This window comes from Anabrus simplex, chromosome 2 (assembly GCF_040414725.1).
Source record: "Anabrus simplex isolate iqAnaSimp1 chromosome 2, ASM4041472v1, whole genome shotgun sequence".
Lineage (NCBI taxonomy): Eukaryota > Metazoa > Arthropoda > Insecta > Orthoptera > Tettigoniidae > Anabrus > Anabrus simplex.
The window spans coordinates 384,837,835-384,853,953 of NC_090266.1; the positions used below are offsets into that span (position 1 = coordinate 384,837,835).

A 16,119-nucleotide genomic window follows, 5' to 3' on the forward strand; every position below is an offset into this window, starting at 1 on the left:
TCCACCGAAATCTGAGTGTCATTTGTTGCTGTGACTGTATGAATGCTGTGCTGAGCACGATTAATGGGACTGGATGTTATGAAAGGTGCTACACATAGGACCTGTTGTGTCAATAGCTCTTTATCACCTTATGAGGAAAGCAAAGGCTAACAACCTAACTCCTCAATATAGGGGCAAAAGATCTCTATAGGTCGACGCCCCGAACAAATAGTATTAAAAAGCTCCTCAATATGCCTTATTCGCCTTATTGTAGCTCCGCTATCGGATTTTCCGGTTTCCCGATAACAGCATAACCTTTGCTGGTGCTGCCTGAGGATCCAATTAGTGTCTGGGATGAAGACTTAAGAGACAGATATACCCATAGTTATATAATATTGGTACTTTGTAAGGGACAGATTTGGTAAAGAATATCTTCACATGGTCATACCACACGAACAACAGTCTGAATACTGGGGCAGACTGATTTTGTGCCCAAAGCTGCACGTATGCGTCTACTTACGTGTGTGAGGGGGGGGGGGGATACTATACTGACTTCGATTGTCACTAGCTACCTCTGATCGGTTTTTACCGTGTCGGTTATGTGCCTGTCATACAAACTGGGAGGAAACAGGGATAACAGCTAACGTCCACGCTATCATTTAATTCACTTTTATAAAACAAGTTCACTAGATCGCCTTTGCCGAATACACTCAAGTGTAAATGCTTTAAGGTTTTTATTATCCGTTCTCTCTGCTAAAATAATAATAATAATAATAATAATAATAATAATAATAATAATAATAATAATAATAATAATAATAATAATAATAATAATAATAACGAGGAAAGTTTCGGCGCGTGTTAAAGCGCTACTGCTATGGAGCCGAATTCTGCATTAGGGAGGCCAGTGGATTCGAACCCCACCGTCAGCTGTCCTGAGAATGGTTCTCTGTCGTTTCCCATTTTCACTGTCCGGCTCCTTGGATGAATGGTGGGCGCAGTGCTCTTCGGTTCAGAGAGCCCCGGGTTCGATTCCCGGCCGGGTCGGAGATTTTAACCTTAAATGGTTAATTCCCTTGGCTCGGGGACTGGGTGTTTGTGCTATCCCCAACATCCCTGCGACTCACATAACACATATAACACTGTCCTCTACCACAATAAGACGCAGTTACCTACACATGGCAGATGCCTCCCACCCTCATCGGAGGGTATGCCCTACAAGAGATACACCCGGCTGGAAATAACCACACGAAATTATTATTATTATTATTATTATTATTATTATTATTATTATTATTATTATTATTATTATTATTATTATTATTATTTTCACTTCCAGGCAAATGCCTGGACAGTTCCCATTCATGGGCCACAGTAGATTCCTTCCACCTCCTTACACAAATCAATTCACCATCTTTCATTTCATCCTCCTTAAATCCTCAGGAGAGGTTTGCGTCGGGAAGGGCCTTTGGCCGTTAAACATGCCACATAATTTTATGTCACCTCGCACCCGATCCTGTATCAGGGATCGGATCTAATAGGTAGACATACAATAATAATAATAATAATAATAATAATAATAATAATAATAATAATAATAATAATAATAATAATAATAATAATAATAATAATAATAATAATAATAATAATAATAACCAGGATTAGTGACTCGGACGGTAGACAGCTGACTTTTTACCCCCAAGTTGGTGTGTTCGGTGCCGACACAGTCCGTGGAACTCAAGGCGCTCAAATATGCTGAATTCCTGAGAAACAAAATTCCGGCATTTCGGTGCGTCCGAAAACCGTAAAAGTAGTTAGTGGGACCAATAATAATAATAAAAATGATAGTAATAATAATATCGATGGCTATTTATAGCCAGGTACAGCCTTTGTATTGCAGAACCTCCGATGAGGGTGGACGGCGTCTGTCGTGTTTATTACTATTATTATTATTATGATGATTATTATTATTATTATTATTATTATTATTATTATTATTATTATTATTATTATTATTATTATTATTATTATTCTAGTAGTTTAACGTCGCACTGGCACACCGAAGGCTTTTTGGCGACAAAACGACGCGAAAGGGCTAGAATTTGGAAGGTAGTGGCCGTGGCTTTAATTAAAGTACAGCTCCAACATTTGCGTGGTGTGAAAATGGGAAACCATGGAAAACCATCTTCAGGGCTGACGACGGTTGGATTCGAACCCATAATCTCCCGTATGCAAGCTGACAGCTACACGTCCCTAACCGCGTCTGTCGTGTTTAGAAACTGCCTGTTAGTGCGATATGTGAGTCTCAGGAAAACAAACACGTCCACCCGAGTGAATGGGATCAACTGACGATGGCTAAAATTCAACAGTCCGGGCGGGAATTGAAATGCGGGGCCCCAGTCCCGAAGGCTAAGGTGCTCTCCAGTTAGCCAGGGAGTCGGACCGCCTGTTAAAAGTCTTAACAGACGGCGGAATTTTGTGAGTTTGTCCTGGAAGACCACAGCAATGACACGAAGTTTGACGCATTTAATAATCCTCCAATGCCACTGACACCAGCCGGAATCAAACTTGCTATCTTGCGAACAGAGGACGAATGACTTATCGACTTGCGTCAATGAGGTCGGCTAGAGCAAATGCAATTCTTAATTGACGAGGAAAGTAGGCGAATTAGTCTTTCAGAGATATTGTTAAAGTTTGTATCGAGTGTGTAAGAAATCTGTTCGATAACCTGTATGGATGTGGTGTCTGCATTAAACTAAATATTTCTAATTACACTGGTGGAAAATAAAATCCAAATACCAAGAAGACATTAGTTTAGAGGAATGCAATTTATGCTAAACATATGTCTGGGCAACATATTTATTTGATTGAAGTTTCCAGGTTCAGAAGGCCTACGCGTGAAAAGACATGTGACATGGTGGTACTTTAATAACCGCTGTAGTCGCCATGATTTTGAATTTAAGCATATGAACGTGCATACTTTGTGTCATTATAGGTGCCGTGTGTCATTTTTTGGGATGAAGTTCCATTTCTGTTGCACTTGGTCAGTCAAATCAGCAGCAGTTAATGCTGGTATTGGATGATATTGGATTTATTGTCCCATACGTGATCAATGGGAGAATGGTCTGGTGATCTCGCAGGCCAAGGCAACTGGTCGACACTCTGTACTGCATGCTGGGTAACAGCACCGGTATTAGGACGAGCGTTATCCTGTTGGAATACACTCCCCTGGATTACTGCGAACGAGTGACAACAGAACCGCTTCAATCACCAGCCTGACGTACAAATCCGCTGTCAAAGTTCTTGGGATAGCGACGAGATTGCTCCTGCTGTCAAAAGAAATCGCTCCCAAGACCATAACTCCTGGTGTAGGCCCAGTGTGTCGACGCTGCAGACAGCTTGGTTCCCAGCGCTCTGCTGACCTCCTTCTAACCAACCTACGGCCATCACTAGCATCAAGACCGAAACGGCTCTCATCTGAGAACACAACAGATCTCCACTCCTCCCTCCAATGAGCTCTAGCTTGACACCACTGAAGTCTTAGTTGGCAGTGATTCGGAGTTGGTGGCATGAACGCTACACGACGTCTGGCTCGGAGCTGTCTCTCAAGTAATCGCTGTGCCACTCTGGTGCCAACTGAAGCTCTAATGGCTGCTGCCGATGCAGTACAATCCACCACAGCCATGCGGCGAATACGGCGGTCTTCCCTCTCGGTAGTGGCCCGTGTGCGGCCGGACCCCGGTCTTCTTGAGACAGTGCCTTCCCATGACCGTTGTTGCTAACACCGATGCACTGTGGCTACATTCCTGCCAAGTTTTTCTGTAATATTGCGGAAAGAACATCCACCTTCTCGTAGCCCTATTACACGGCCTTGGTCAAACTCAGTAAGCTGCTGGTAATGTCTTTTTCTTCTCTTTAAAGATATGGTTGACTCACATCTACTTTACAACGTCAACACCGAACGGTGACTAACGCTCACGAGGTGTAGAGCGCATATTTGAAGCAAAATTGCTTTGCAAGGTCATAGTGGCGCTACTGGTACCACTCTTCGTCGACTAGCGCGCAAAGTTTAGTAGGCGTTATCAGATATGCAAACACGCCTCCCGAATTTCGTTTATCTAGCACAACTCCGTTGTGGTGTTAGGATTTCATTTTCCACCAGTGTATTTGGGGCTAGAATTTAGAAGAATGTGTACCATCTTGACATTCTCATGGAGAGATGCGGGAAACGACGGAATACGTTTGAAGGATGGCTAAGAATGAGAATCTTCTCGTTTCATTCTTCTTCATGAGACTAAGAATACCTCATTCTAACCCTCATACCAGAATTCGTTCATTCTAGTCAAAGCTGGAATTTGAACCCAGGCCGATTTGGTGGGTAGTTTCTAGACCACCCAAACAGCCATAAAACAGAACCACGTGCAATACCGTACGTAGCAAGTGCAGTAGCTTCATAAATTCTGTACTTTTATTAGGTTAATACTAATGCCCGCATGCTTATTGGCATTTCTATTCCATCATATGTTTTCATTGTAGCCACATTTTTCAAAGTATTACATCTTATTATAATAATTATAAGATTATCCAAGTAACTTTTGATTGATGTAGAAAATATAATTCAAACGAGATAAATACACAATTTTTGATTGGTGTAGGTAAGACATAAGTCGGAATGAGGTGAATACATTATTTTTGAGTGGTATAGATAGAAGGTAAGTCGGAATGAGGTGAATATACTATTTTTGATTGGTATAGATAGAAGGTAAGTCGGAATGAGGTGAATACACTATTTTTGAATGGTATAGATAGGACGTAAGTCAGAATGAGTTGAATACCCAATCCTTTCAGGATACAAGACGTGATCTGACGTGATCAGACATACACCAACTAAGCTAGGTTACTTGAGAGAGGGTGACACAGTGAATGAAGAATTCTTCGTATCCTATTTCCTGTCACTAAAGAAATTAGATTCAATTATTTTGCACCATTTTTGTACGCTTCATTCCATCACTAGAGCCCGTGTGTTACAATACAGCTATTTGGCTTACGTACAGATGCACGTGCAAACTAACGGCATGTCGAGCCTTACTTTGGCAGTGACCGTCGTAGGCCACAGAAAGGGTGCTGGACTTTCTCCTGCATGCGCGTTTGCGCAGACGACACACTGTCCTGTACGTGCGGCCATCACTGCCACACACGGGGCCCTTGTGGCGATTCTTGCGGCAGTCTGGCGAGCACACACACTTGGGCTGTCCGCGTCGCACCACGCACTTGCGTCCCTCGCCGCACTGTACACCGGTGCATGATTCTGGAACACAAAACATATCGCGTTTATTTAAGACAACAAAGGGAATGATACCTTAATATTTAAATGGCATCTAATTCCTAAGGAAGGTAAGAAAGTAAGGCCATGTTCATAACAGAAGGAAAACCATTATAGTCTTCATCTATCTACACTTATTGTCAAAGAGAAAAATAGAATCACGCACAAAGAGTTGTCGGCATCGCACGAAACGTGATAGAGTGACTGCAACGTTGGTATAAATGCGTGATTACAATATCAGAGCGAAAGGATAGTTTATTGCGAAAAACTAAACAACTGAAAAGAGACTGTAATATCCCGTGATTCCGCCTTTGGCTTGGATACAAGGTGTGATAAGAGCGGGCATGGAACCGTACAGATTTCTTGCAGCGTCCATATTTGCTGTAACTGGTCCTCTATATCGTGTAAATTACTAGGCTGCTGATGTTGGCGCCCCACTTGGTCCCAGACGTCTTCGATGGGCAATAAATCTGATGACTGGGTAGGCCACGGAAACGTGGCAATGTTGCAAAGTCGTTCATGAGATACCATTACTGAGTGCAATGCTGGAAAACGCTTCTTGAGAGCCCCTCCATGAAGGGCAACACATGCAGTTACAGGATATCCTGCACCTATTACTGGGCTGACAATGTCCCTCGTATCACTACTAGGGGTGATTGACTGTCATATACGATACCACCTCCGACGAGCACACCAGCAGTGGGGGTGGTTTGTCGCGCCACAGCAAAGGCAGGATTGAGGTGCTATTCTAAAGGCCTCCAGATACGGACACGGGCGTGATCAGAGCAAGTAGTATATTTTGAGTGTTTCTGCCGCCTCCTAACTCCTCTTGCCTGAGGAAGCCTCATCCTCACGGATGTGCTGACAAACAGTGCATGCTTAACCCTACATGATGCCATTTGGCGGGAGATTTGAAATATGGATTGCTGGCTACGTGTGCAGGCTTAACCTTACAGAGTCGCCAACTTTAAAGACCCAAGTTCGATGCCCAAGAATGCAAGCTTAACCTAACAGCCGACGTAATCGCCGAACCTTACAGACTCAAAGCTCGACACCCGGGCTAACCGAATAAGAGTGCAAGGTTAACCTTTGTTTGCTTCTGGACGCAGAACGGACAAGACGCAGTGTCTAAAGTGAGTACTGAGCCATCCAAAGAAGACGTTATCTGACTATCTGCACTTAAATTTTTCTTTTTAATAACAAATCAGTAATTGAGACTGTAAACGAAAATCTTACCTTAATGTATCTATTCGCCTTCCCATGTAGAAATTGGATCACGGTCACTTAATTTCACCTTTGACAGTCTGTCTCGAATACTCTCATGAATAATATCTAAACAGTATGTCGACATCCTGAAGTACTCAGACAATGTTCCATCGTGCTGCAAAAGTTTCGGAAACAACATATGGTATTCGCCATAACTTCGTCTGTTATTATTTATTTCATGACACCAAATTCCCTCTTCACACAAACTTCATTTCAGTTCAACATTTTCACAAAGCAATAACTTACAGCCTATCCTTCTCAGTGGAATGGTGAAAACTGTCAATACGTACGACTGATCATGTACAGTCGCGCCGTATATGACTGATAAGATGCTGTCGTATAAAACGTGTCATGACGTGTTGCACGCAGCGGAACGGATCCTGTCTGGATGTAGCCTTAATTAGAGTCTATGCAGTAACATGTGAGTAGTGTGCGAGTTTCTTTAATATGTGCAAGTAAGTTGTAGTTCTGCTTTTATAGTTTTATGGTGCTGTCTATGAGTTAGCGACTAGTCCTGTGGTGAATAGCTCCTTTCTTATTCCAGTAATATTCTGAGTTCTACTTGACCTGATTTGATTTAGGTCTCGGGGTGCATGCCTGGTATGAGGTATACAGTTCTTGTGTGCAACAACAGCAGGACAAAAGCAAGGAAATATCCCTTCAAAAGTCACACGAAATACTTCAGTTTACCATAAAACGAGGAGCTAAGGAAGCAGTGGGATCCAAAGACTTAGGCGTGCTGGAAAGTGGAAGGCAGATTCGTACCGGTTGTGTTTCGAACATTTTTCTGATAGCGATTTTGAACTGGATCTAAATGGCGAATTGTTAAGGCTTTCTTCCAAACGTATGCTTAATAAAAACGCTGTTCCCTGTATAATTTTGCCTGTTTTCGAGTAACATACAGAAAGTGTTACTTGATAGAGTAAGAAGGAAGGAAAAGAGGGACAATGACGAACTGTTAAAATATTCAGAACATAACGTAACACGACTTCCGCCAGCCCCCAGGTCTGTGATAATACTATGGCCCTGATTGAAGAAATTGAAAGGCTGAAAAATATATGACGAAAGGTAAAAATTAATGATGTTCTCAAACTGAAATTAGAGGCAGCGGAAAGAAAATGATAGGAAAGCAGCTTATTTATAAGTAAATTGACAAGCGAAACAGAAATGGAACACTGGAATATATTCTGCATATGTTGAAGATAGTTGCTGTCTTGTATAAACACTACGTGAAAATTACAGATCTCCAGTTTGACGAAATGCGTGTCAAGAGTGCTTTCGAATATGCCTCCCTGAAGGATGAAATTATATAGGCCCCAGTTCACAATTGCCAGCTGTGACTGTGAGAGGACTATTCGATAACTGGAAGGATGTAATTAACGCTGATTTCGATAAAAGAGTGTCAGGAGACATACTAGAAGATTTGATTTCACGTCTTTCAGAAATAGGATAGGAAGTAAATAGCGTGTCTCTGTAACATGGGGGTGGCGAATCAAGGCTTGTGGAAAGCACATAGAATCGGTGAAAAACAAAAATGAAATAAACATGGATTTTAAACCCACGAGCGTCCGAAAATGTATACTTCTTTGCAGATACTCCTCACTCTTGAAACTAATTAGTAACGGAACTGGTTTCTCGACACCGGCTTCGAAATTTCTGATGATAAAGTTGTCTCGAAAGAACCTGTAGTAGTTCTAGTTAAGAATGACAGCTACAAAATTAAAGTATGCCACAAAATCGATTTCAGTCATCTAAACTGTAGGGGTACTGAAAGAATGAACATAAGAAAAGGTGCATAATAATGTCACACAGTTTACATATCTATAGCATTAAGTCATTTCGAATTAGGAGACGATGCAACTGTCGCTGAAAACACGAGTGTATTCGTTGAAACTTTTATAAGTAGTACACCGAACAAGTGGCTATGTTGTTTTGACACGTAGCTGCCAACTTGCAATCGGGAGATTGCGGGTTCGAATCCCTATGTCGGCAGCGCTGAAGATGGTTTCCATGGTTTCTTATTTTCACACTCTGCAAATTGTGGGACTGTAACTTAATAATTAAGGCCACGGTCGCTTTATTCCAGCTTATAGTCCTTTCCTATCCGATCGTCACCATAAGCAAACAGTGAAAGAAAACGTGAAATATGGTACGATCTGACGAATTGTTACAGTCTGGCCATTTATAGTCCCTAGAGAAAAAGGTATGGTCTTTAGTTAAAACAACAAGACAAACTTTTAAATAACATGTGTGGCCTTATTAATAGTATGACCTGCAAGGGGGAAAGGAAAGTTAAGCAAGTGTTCCAGAAAGCTATTCCTTGTGACCATCCCCTCCTTGAAATGTCTGATCTCAGAAGATCAGAATCTAGGAGTGATGTACATTTAAACCCACCGACTGAACCAAGTTTCACTCGAGAATTTGCTTTCCCAGATCCGTTCTCGAGGAGGATTCACCCTACCACGCTGAACGCTCTTTCATCGTCTTCAGATGATTGTTCTCGGTAATAATGTCGGTAAATAGTGCAACACAAGAACACGCGAATAGAAACTAATGAATAACAAATGCTACGGAAGTGCACAGTAAGGTGTCGTGAGTTGGAAAATTCTTCTGTTGAAAGCTATTTTGAAGGAGGAACATATGAAACTGTTCCAACATTTTCGGGTGAACCTGGCAATGAAATGGAGGTCGAAGGTTTGATTTACATTGCAGTTTGGATGACTAAATACACAAAAGCATTCATCCACACTTAGTTGACCGAACATGCATAGGAGGAACCGATCAGAGTTCGTATTGTTAAGGGTCTTGGGCTCAAAGCCTGTCATAATGTGATCTTACAGATCAGATCACTTCACGAGATCACTGTACGAGATATGGAGAAACGTTTCTTTTCTTAACGATGACTTATAATCTGAAGAGGGCCGAGGGTAATACAGAACATGGTTTCTTTAATATGTGCAAGTCATCCTAATTTAAGACTATTGGGTTTTCGTTCCATTAACTACTTTTACGGTTTTCGGAGACGCCGAGGTGCCGGAATGGAGTTCCGTAGGTGTTCTTTTATGTGCCAGAAAAGCTACCGACAAGAGGCTGACGTATTTGAGCACCTTCGGTCTCAGCCAGGATTGAACCTACCAAGTTGGGGTCAGAAGGCCAGCGCCTCAACCGTCTGAGCCACTTAGCCCAGCTGATGATCCTAACTTAAGTAGTGATCTGGTAGCCACGTTTACGAATATCAGGGCATGTATGTATGTTTAGTCCTCAGCCCGAAGGCTGATTGGATCCTCAACAGCTCCGCCATCAGCTGTCATAGATGGCCTGGGCATCACTGAAGAGGCGTACTAGGGAAATGAGGAGTGAGGTAGTTTCCCGTTGCTTTCCTCACCGAGCCAGAAGTTGCTATTACATATCAGTCTGCCAAGCCCACTGAAATGCATGCACCAACCGACCCTATGAGCAATATTTTCACACCATTCATAGCAGGGACTGGCTGCAGAAGGAATGGCATTACTAGCATCACTCATACCTCAGTCACTTTCATTTTGTCAAAGCCAAGGATAAAGCTGAGACAGATCAATGAAAGTAACAAAATTGCTCTAGCCCATACCAGAAGACACAGTGCACTGTAAACACTACATCTTGCCAGCAAAGGCACATCAGGGCATATGCTCGTGTATACAAACGGAGGATAACGTCAAGACATCATCATCATCATCATTAAGATATTTCATTCCGTCCCCGTGAGGGGAAGGTGGGCCACCAGCTGAACAAAGCAGCTCTTCGGCCGATAGAAGTAAAAGAAAATCGCGTTAAGGAAAAGGGAAGGAGAGTATGTGTAGTACATACGTTGCAGGAGAAGGTAAGAGAGTGTCTGGCGCAGAGGCAACCGCGACCCCACAGAGCGGCCCACAGGATGATCCCACACCACACCCACCATAGCTGGCCCCCGCTAGCCCACCGTTTATTAGAAATTCCAAAGTACAGACATATATGTACAGAGTACATGAAGTGGTGATGCAGGAAAGTATGTACAGAACAAGAAAATTCAGAAATATCAGGATGTGGGCAAAGAGTTTTTTTTTTTTGCTAGGGGCTTTACGTCGCACCGACACAGATAGGTCTTATGGCGACGATGGGACAGGAAAGGCCTAGGAGTTGGAAGGAAGCGGCCGTGGCCTTAATTAAGGTACAGCCCCAGCATTTGCCTGGTGTGAAAATGGGAAACCACGGAAAACCATCTTCAGGGCTGCCGATAGTGGGATTCGAACCTACTATCTCCCGGATGCAAGCTCACAGCCGCGCGCCTCTACACGCACGACCAACTCGCCCGGTTGGGCAAAGAGTATCATACAAGAGATGATAATACACTGGATAAGATAAAATAACACAAGAATGTCCATGCCAGTCTCTTGCAGCACTGATAAGAAATAAAATAAGATATCCGGAAACACTGTTAACAATAAGAACTTAGAAAATAGAAACACTTTGCTTGACGTGAGTCCGAGTAAGTAGCACTAACACTTGTAAGAACACAATATCGATAAGACAATAGTAACACTTAGAAGAGGACAATTATGTATGTGCCATAGTCCCGCACAATCGTCCGTAAAGATTATATCGAGGCCAAGAAAACAAAAATAGAATCACTAGACACATAAAGACAAAAGAAAATGCACTTCAAGACAAGTTTAAGAGAAAAGGGGTTATGAAGCATTAAATACATCACAGAAAAAGATCAAAATAGTAGATAGCACTTGTGATGCCTAAAGATCAGTAATATAGCAGAGGTAGGCTATAATTACCACTGCCAGGAGCAACCGAATACCATAAGTGTGAATGAAGAAAAGTTCCAGGGAGGGCAGTGTGGGGGGGGGGATGGGGGGAGAAGCTAAGTGATGCGAGGGGGAAATAGGTATGATGTAGGAGGAGTACGAACACGTTGGTGAATAGCAGTAGGTAGGGGGGATATAGGGAGCGCTTCGGAGATAAGATGGTTATGATTTTGTTGTTGTTGCTATTTGCTTTAAGTCGCACCGACACAGATATGTCTTATGGCGACGATGGGGTGGGAAAGGCCTGGGGGTGGGAAGGAAGCGGCCGTGGCCTTAATTAAGGTACAGCCCCAGTATTTACCTGGTGTGACAATGGGAAACCACGGAAAATCATCTTCAGAGCTGCCGACAGTGGGATTCGAACCAACTATCTCCCGATTACTCGATACTGGCCGCACTTAAGCGACTGCAGCTATCGAGCTCGGTGGTTATGATTCTGAAGACCTTTGGTAAGATAACTGAAACGGAGATCGTGAATGTGAGTGAGTATAGAAGGGAAGGAGTATAGCGGTTGAAAGTGGCAGAGGGGGTATCAAAGGGAAGGTGATAAGCTATGCGTATCGCGTGGCGGCCTAACTTAAGGGGGGACCTACACCTATAAGGATAAAAGTTTGTCAATTTTCAATTTATTTTTTCTACGTTTATTGATCCTTCCTCTTCAAATCACTGCAACACTTTCTTTGATAGGTATCATACTTTTGAAGTTATGACCAACAACGTGCAGGACTGTCGCCGACGTTTTCCTACACATTGGTAACTCTGTTGCTCCTTTCCCGAAACTTTGGATTTTCAAAACCGTTTCCTTAGTAACTGCCAAAGTTTTCAAGATAATGAAGCGAAATTTAGTATACATGTGTATCTTATAGGGAAGAACAACACGACCTAGAACTGTTGCTGTAGATGTCATAGTTTCGGTTTTTTAAAAATTAATCTGTGAAAAAACGTGCAAAAAGTTACACTTTAATATAAGCTTTAAAAAAAATATTTTTCTTTATAGATTCCAATGATTCTAGGTCAATCTCTAGCTATTGCATTACTAAATACAATGAAATAAGAATTTTTGAAAAACAATGATATTTGTGTAAAATATTAGGGAAACGGTGGAACAGTGCACAACATGCAGCCGCCATTTTAAATGCCGAATTTCATGAAATGGATTCGCCATATGACTTGTAAATACAGGAACATATTGAAAAAGCATAGTGTGATTGGCAGACCAAATTACAATTCTTTAGCACTTTCTGTTTCTGAGGAATAAAAAAGTGAAATATACATGATGTTTGGTTGTTATAGGTGTAGGTCCCCCCTTAAACAAACGTGTGTATTGTAATTGGTCAGCGGTCAGCCAAGTCAGGGAAGCGTAAGTAACGTCGGGGCGATTGAAGGTTTGATAAACGTGAAGGATTTGGGAAGGCCAAGTCCCCACTTATTCCCAGTGAGAATACGGAGAACTCGGAAGCGGTGAAGAGCTTTTTATATACGGAGTTGAGGTGAAGGAGCCATTTAAGATTATTTTGTAAGGTTATTCCTAAATACTTGAGAGGGTTAGTTTCAGTTAGTGGGAAATTGTACATCGTTAGAGGGGCGCGGTGGCGAGGGCGACAGAGGCGGGATTTACGGCGGAAAACAATGAACTGAGTTTTAGTGGGATTGACTGTGATGTGCCAGGAGTTAAGCCAGGTAACTAGGGTATCGAGATAGCTCTGGAGTTTGCGAGTGAGGGTTCGGACGGTGGGCGTAAGGGAAGGATAGCCAGGTCATCAGCATATTGATATAATCGAAGAGGGGGATCAGGGTGGGGGAAACGTCAAGACAACAAAGAAACTTAACCTGTTTTTATGTTTATTTTACAACTTGCTTTACGTCGCACCGACGCAAACAGGTCTTATGGCGACGATGGGATAGGAAAGGGCTAGGAGTGGGAAGGAAGCGTCCGTGGCCTTAATCAAGGTACAGCCCCAGCATTTGCCTGGTGTGAAAATGGTAAACCATGGAAAATCATCTTCAGGGCTTCCGAAAGTGGGGTTCGAATTCACTATATCCCGGATGTAAGCTCACAGCTGCACGCCCCTAACCTCACGGCCGACTTGCCGGTAACCTGGTAAGATTCACTTTATCGTAACAACACTGTTTTTGTTTGTTTGTTCCTTCGTTCGTTCTTTCGTTCGCTTGCTTGTTTAGTGGTGATACTTATTATTGTGTTTTGTTTTATTCAGAATGCTTTATTGGGCTTCAGTAGCACAGTGTGTCCACTAAATTCATATTAGCAATAACCACGGTCTTGTGACACGATTAGCTCTGGTATTGTACATTATTGTGTTCATTATCCACTATATCCAAAGTCAGTTTGAACAGATAAAGGAGACACACGAGCTAATAATTATTCGGTTAAAACATACCCCCACCGAGCTCGATAGCTGCAGTCGCTTAAGTGCGGCCAGTATCCAGTATTCGGGAGATAGTAGGTTCGAACCCCACTGTCGGCAGCCCTGAAGATGGTTTTCCGTGGTTTCCCATTTTCACACCAGGTAAATGCTGGGGCTGTACGTTAATTAAGGCCACGGTCGCTTCCTTCCCACTCCTAGCCCTTCACTGTCCCATCGTCGCCATAAGACCTATCTATGTCGGTGCGACGCAAAAAAAAAAAAAAAAAAAAAAATATCCCAATCCCTGAGTTCGATTGGGAAGCTCTCCTGCGATCAGAAGCGGACAACAGAGCAATTCTCACTTCGAAGTCACGCTCGAACGCCAATGACCGCAAGTTAGCCGTGCGCCCCTTCTCAAACTCTTGATAACTGGACAAAATCACTTCGATGTAGAGTCACGTCGAGTAGTCGACGCGCATTTCACAACAAAGCAAGCGTTCTTCTGCTTACGAGTAGCTTCTGTGAGCCTTTACTAAGGCCACAGGCCTCAGGTGGTAAGACTGTGATGCATCTAATCACGTTACTAAGCTAATCGTTTGCCTACCAGCTTGAGATGTAACTGAATGTCGAGTTTTGCAGGAAAATAAGTCCTCCTTTTGAGTGATTTTTTTTTTGTGTCGATTAGTGCACTTCGAAACTCTGGGGCGAAAGTGTGGGTGTTGAACTCACTGACTGTGATGTTGTTGAAAAGGTTGATACCCTATGTGTCTTTTGTATCTGTTAGATATTACGCCAATGAAAAAATGTTATTGGTTGTACGTCTCATTGACTATTTTTAAGTTTTGCGGACACCGTGAGGTGCCAGAATTCTTTCACAAACGAGGCTGGTGTATTTGAGCACATTAATAAGCTGGGGTTGTACACACCAAATCGGGCTCCAAAGGTCAGTGGTCTACCGTGGGAACCATTCAGCCCGTCTCTTAATGACCAGACATGATAACCTAGTGACGTTGTCACTGGCTTCTCACATAGGGAGCCATGGTTCACACCGACCAATGCACGTAGAATACTTTATACGAAAAATCATGTACCGGTGGTTCGAATTCTACGTAAAATTGGCACTACCGTGATTATGAATACGGTGAAGGCTCGTTAAACTGTGAACTTGCTTTGATACTTAACGATGCTTACAAGGTACTGAAATCATTGTTATTGAGTAAGGTGAATATATATACAGAGTGTAATTAAAATAAGGTACGTTCGTCTAGCCGGTGATAGATGGGACTATTCTAAGCAACCTGTGCGAAGAAATTGTCAGCTATCATTAAATTTAAAATTAAATCTAATTTTTTTAAATTTATTTTTTAAAATTTTATTTCTAGTAACTCTTCAGGCAGCAGTGGCAAACTAAGTCTAATGCAGCTGGAGGGATTAGGATGTGGCAAGATCACAGAAAGGAGGTTGTTGCGTAATCCAAGCTGCTGTTGATGTTGTTGTTCTTGGAACTTCACATAAAAGATTGGGATATTTAAACCGGTTGTGGTGTGCAGCCTACCTAGCCTACCTAGTAAATCATTCAATGTCTTTTAAATAACAAAGGAATTCGATTATCAGCCCCTGTGTGGAATTTTCGATATGTTTGAAAACGTATGATAATGCGTTGTCTGTCAAGGACTGTTTTGCATGCATATAACATGATCCCATCGAAACATGAACGCAGGGCTCAATGGAGGATGACTAGGAGCAAAAGGAATGCTCTTCTCTATGCGGAGAGTTAAAGCATGAAATACGAGGCCAGGTCGGAAAGCAACGCACAATAATTTCCTCTCCCTTGGTATTGTAGCTGGAATATTGAAATTTCACGACGATATATTTCTAAGTTTGCACTACAGGGGACAGGGGGCATTTTGTTTTCATGTGCAGCTCTAGCGAGAGAAGCATGAACTACGAAACAAACATGGCGAGCATATTACTGTCGTCCACGTGTGAAGAACAGCGAAGTGTAGTTTGATATTTGTGGGTGAAGGGCACAGGGATATGCGTGGCGTGTATGCAGCAACTGTTTACAGACCGTAGCAATGTCTCCAGGTGGTGTGCATTCTTCCAAGAGGGCCGTGTGAACCTTAGTGATTCGTTACGCACAGGGCGGCCGGTAACAGCTTCAACTCCGAAGAATGTCCGTGCCATTGAGGCAGCAGTTTCGAACGACCAGCGTGTGCACCTGCAAACCATATTGCAGACTTTCCATATGGTGTGGTGTACGACATTGTTCATGACACGTTGAAATTCTGTAAAGCACAAGGGCCAGCGAATGATGACAAGCATGGATCTCTTAACGCGTTACTCCGCAGAA

General features: G+C 42.7%; 1 protein-coding gene across 2 annotated transcripts in view; it reads right to left on the reverse strand.

Moving 5' to 3' along the window:
• Positions 1 to 16,119, reverse strand: part of Fs (Follistatin) — an 859,985-nt gene that overhangs the window by 284,380 nt on the left and 559,486 nt on the right. For both annotated transcript variants that reach the window (XM_067140803.2, XM_067140804.2), the window contains one exon: positions 5,069 to 5,287. In XM_067140803.2, coding sequence (XP_066996904.1) covers positions 5,069 to 5,287 — 219 coding nt within the window. The remainder of the gene's footprint in view (positions 1 to 5,068; positions 5,288 to 16,119) is intronic.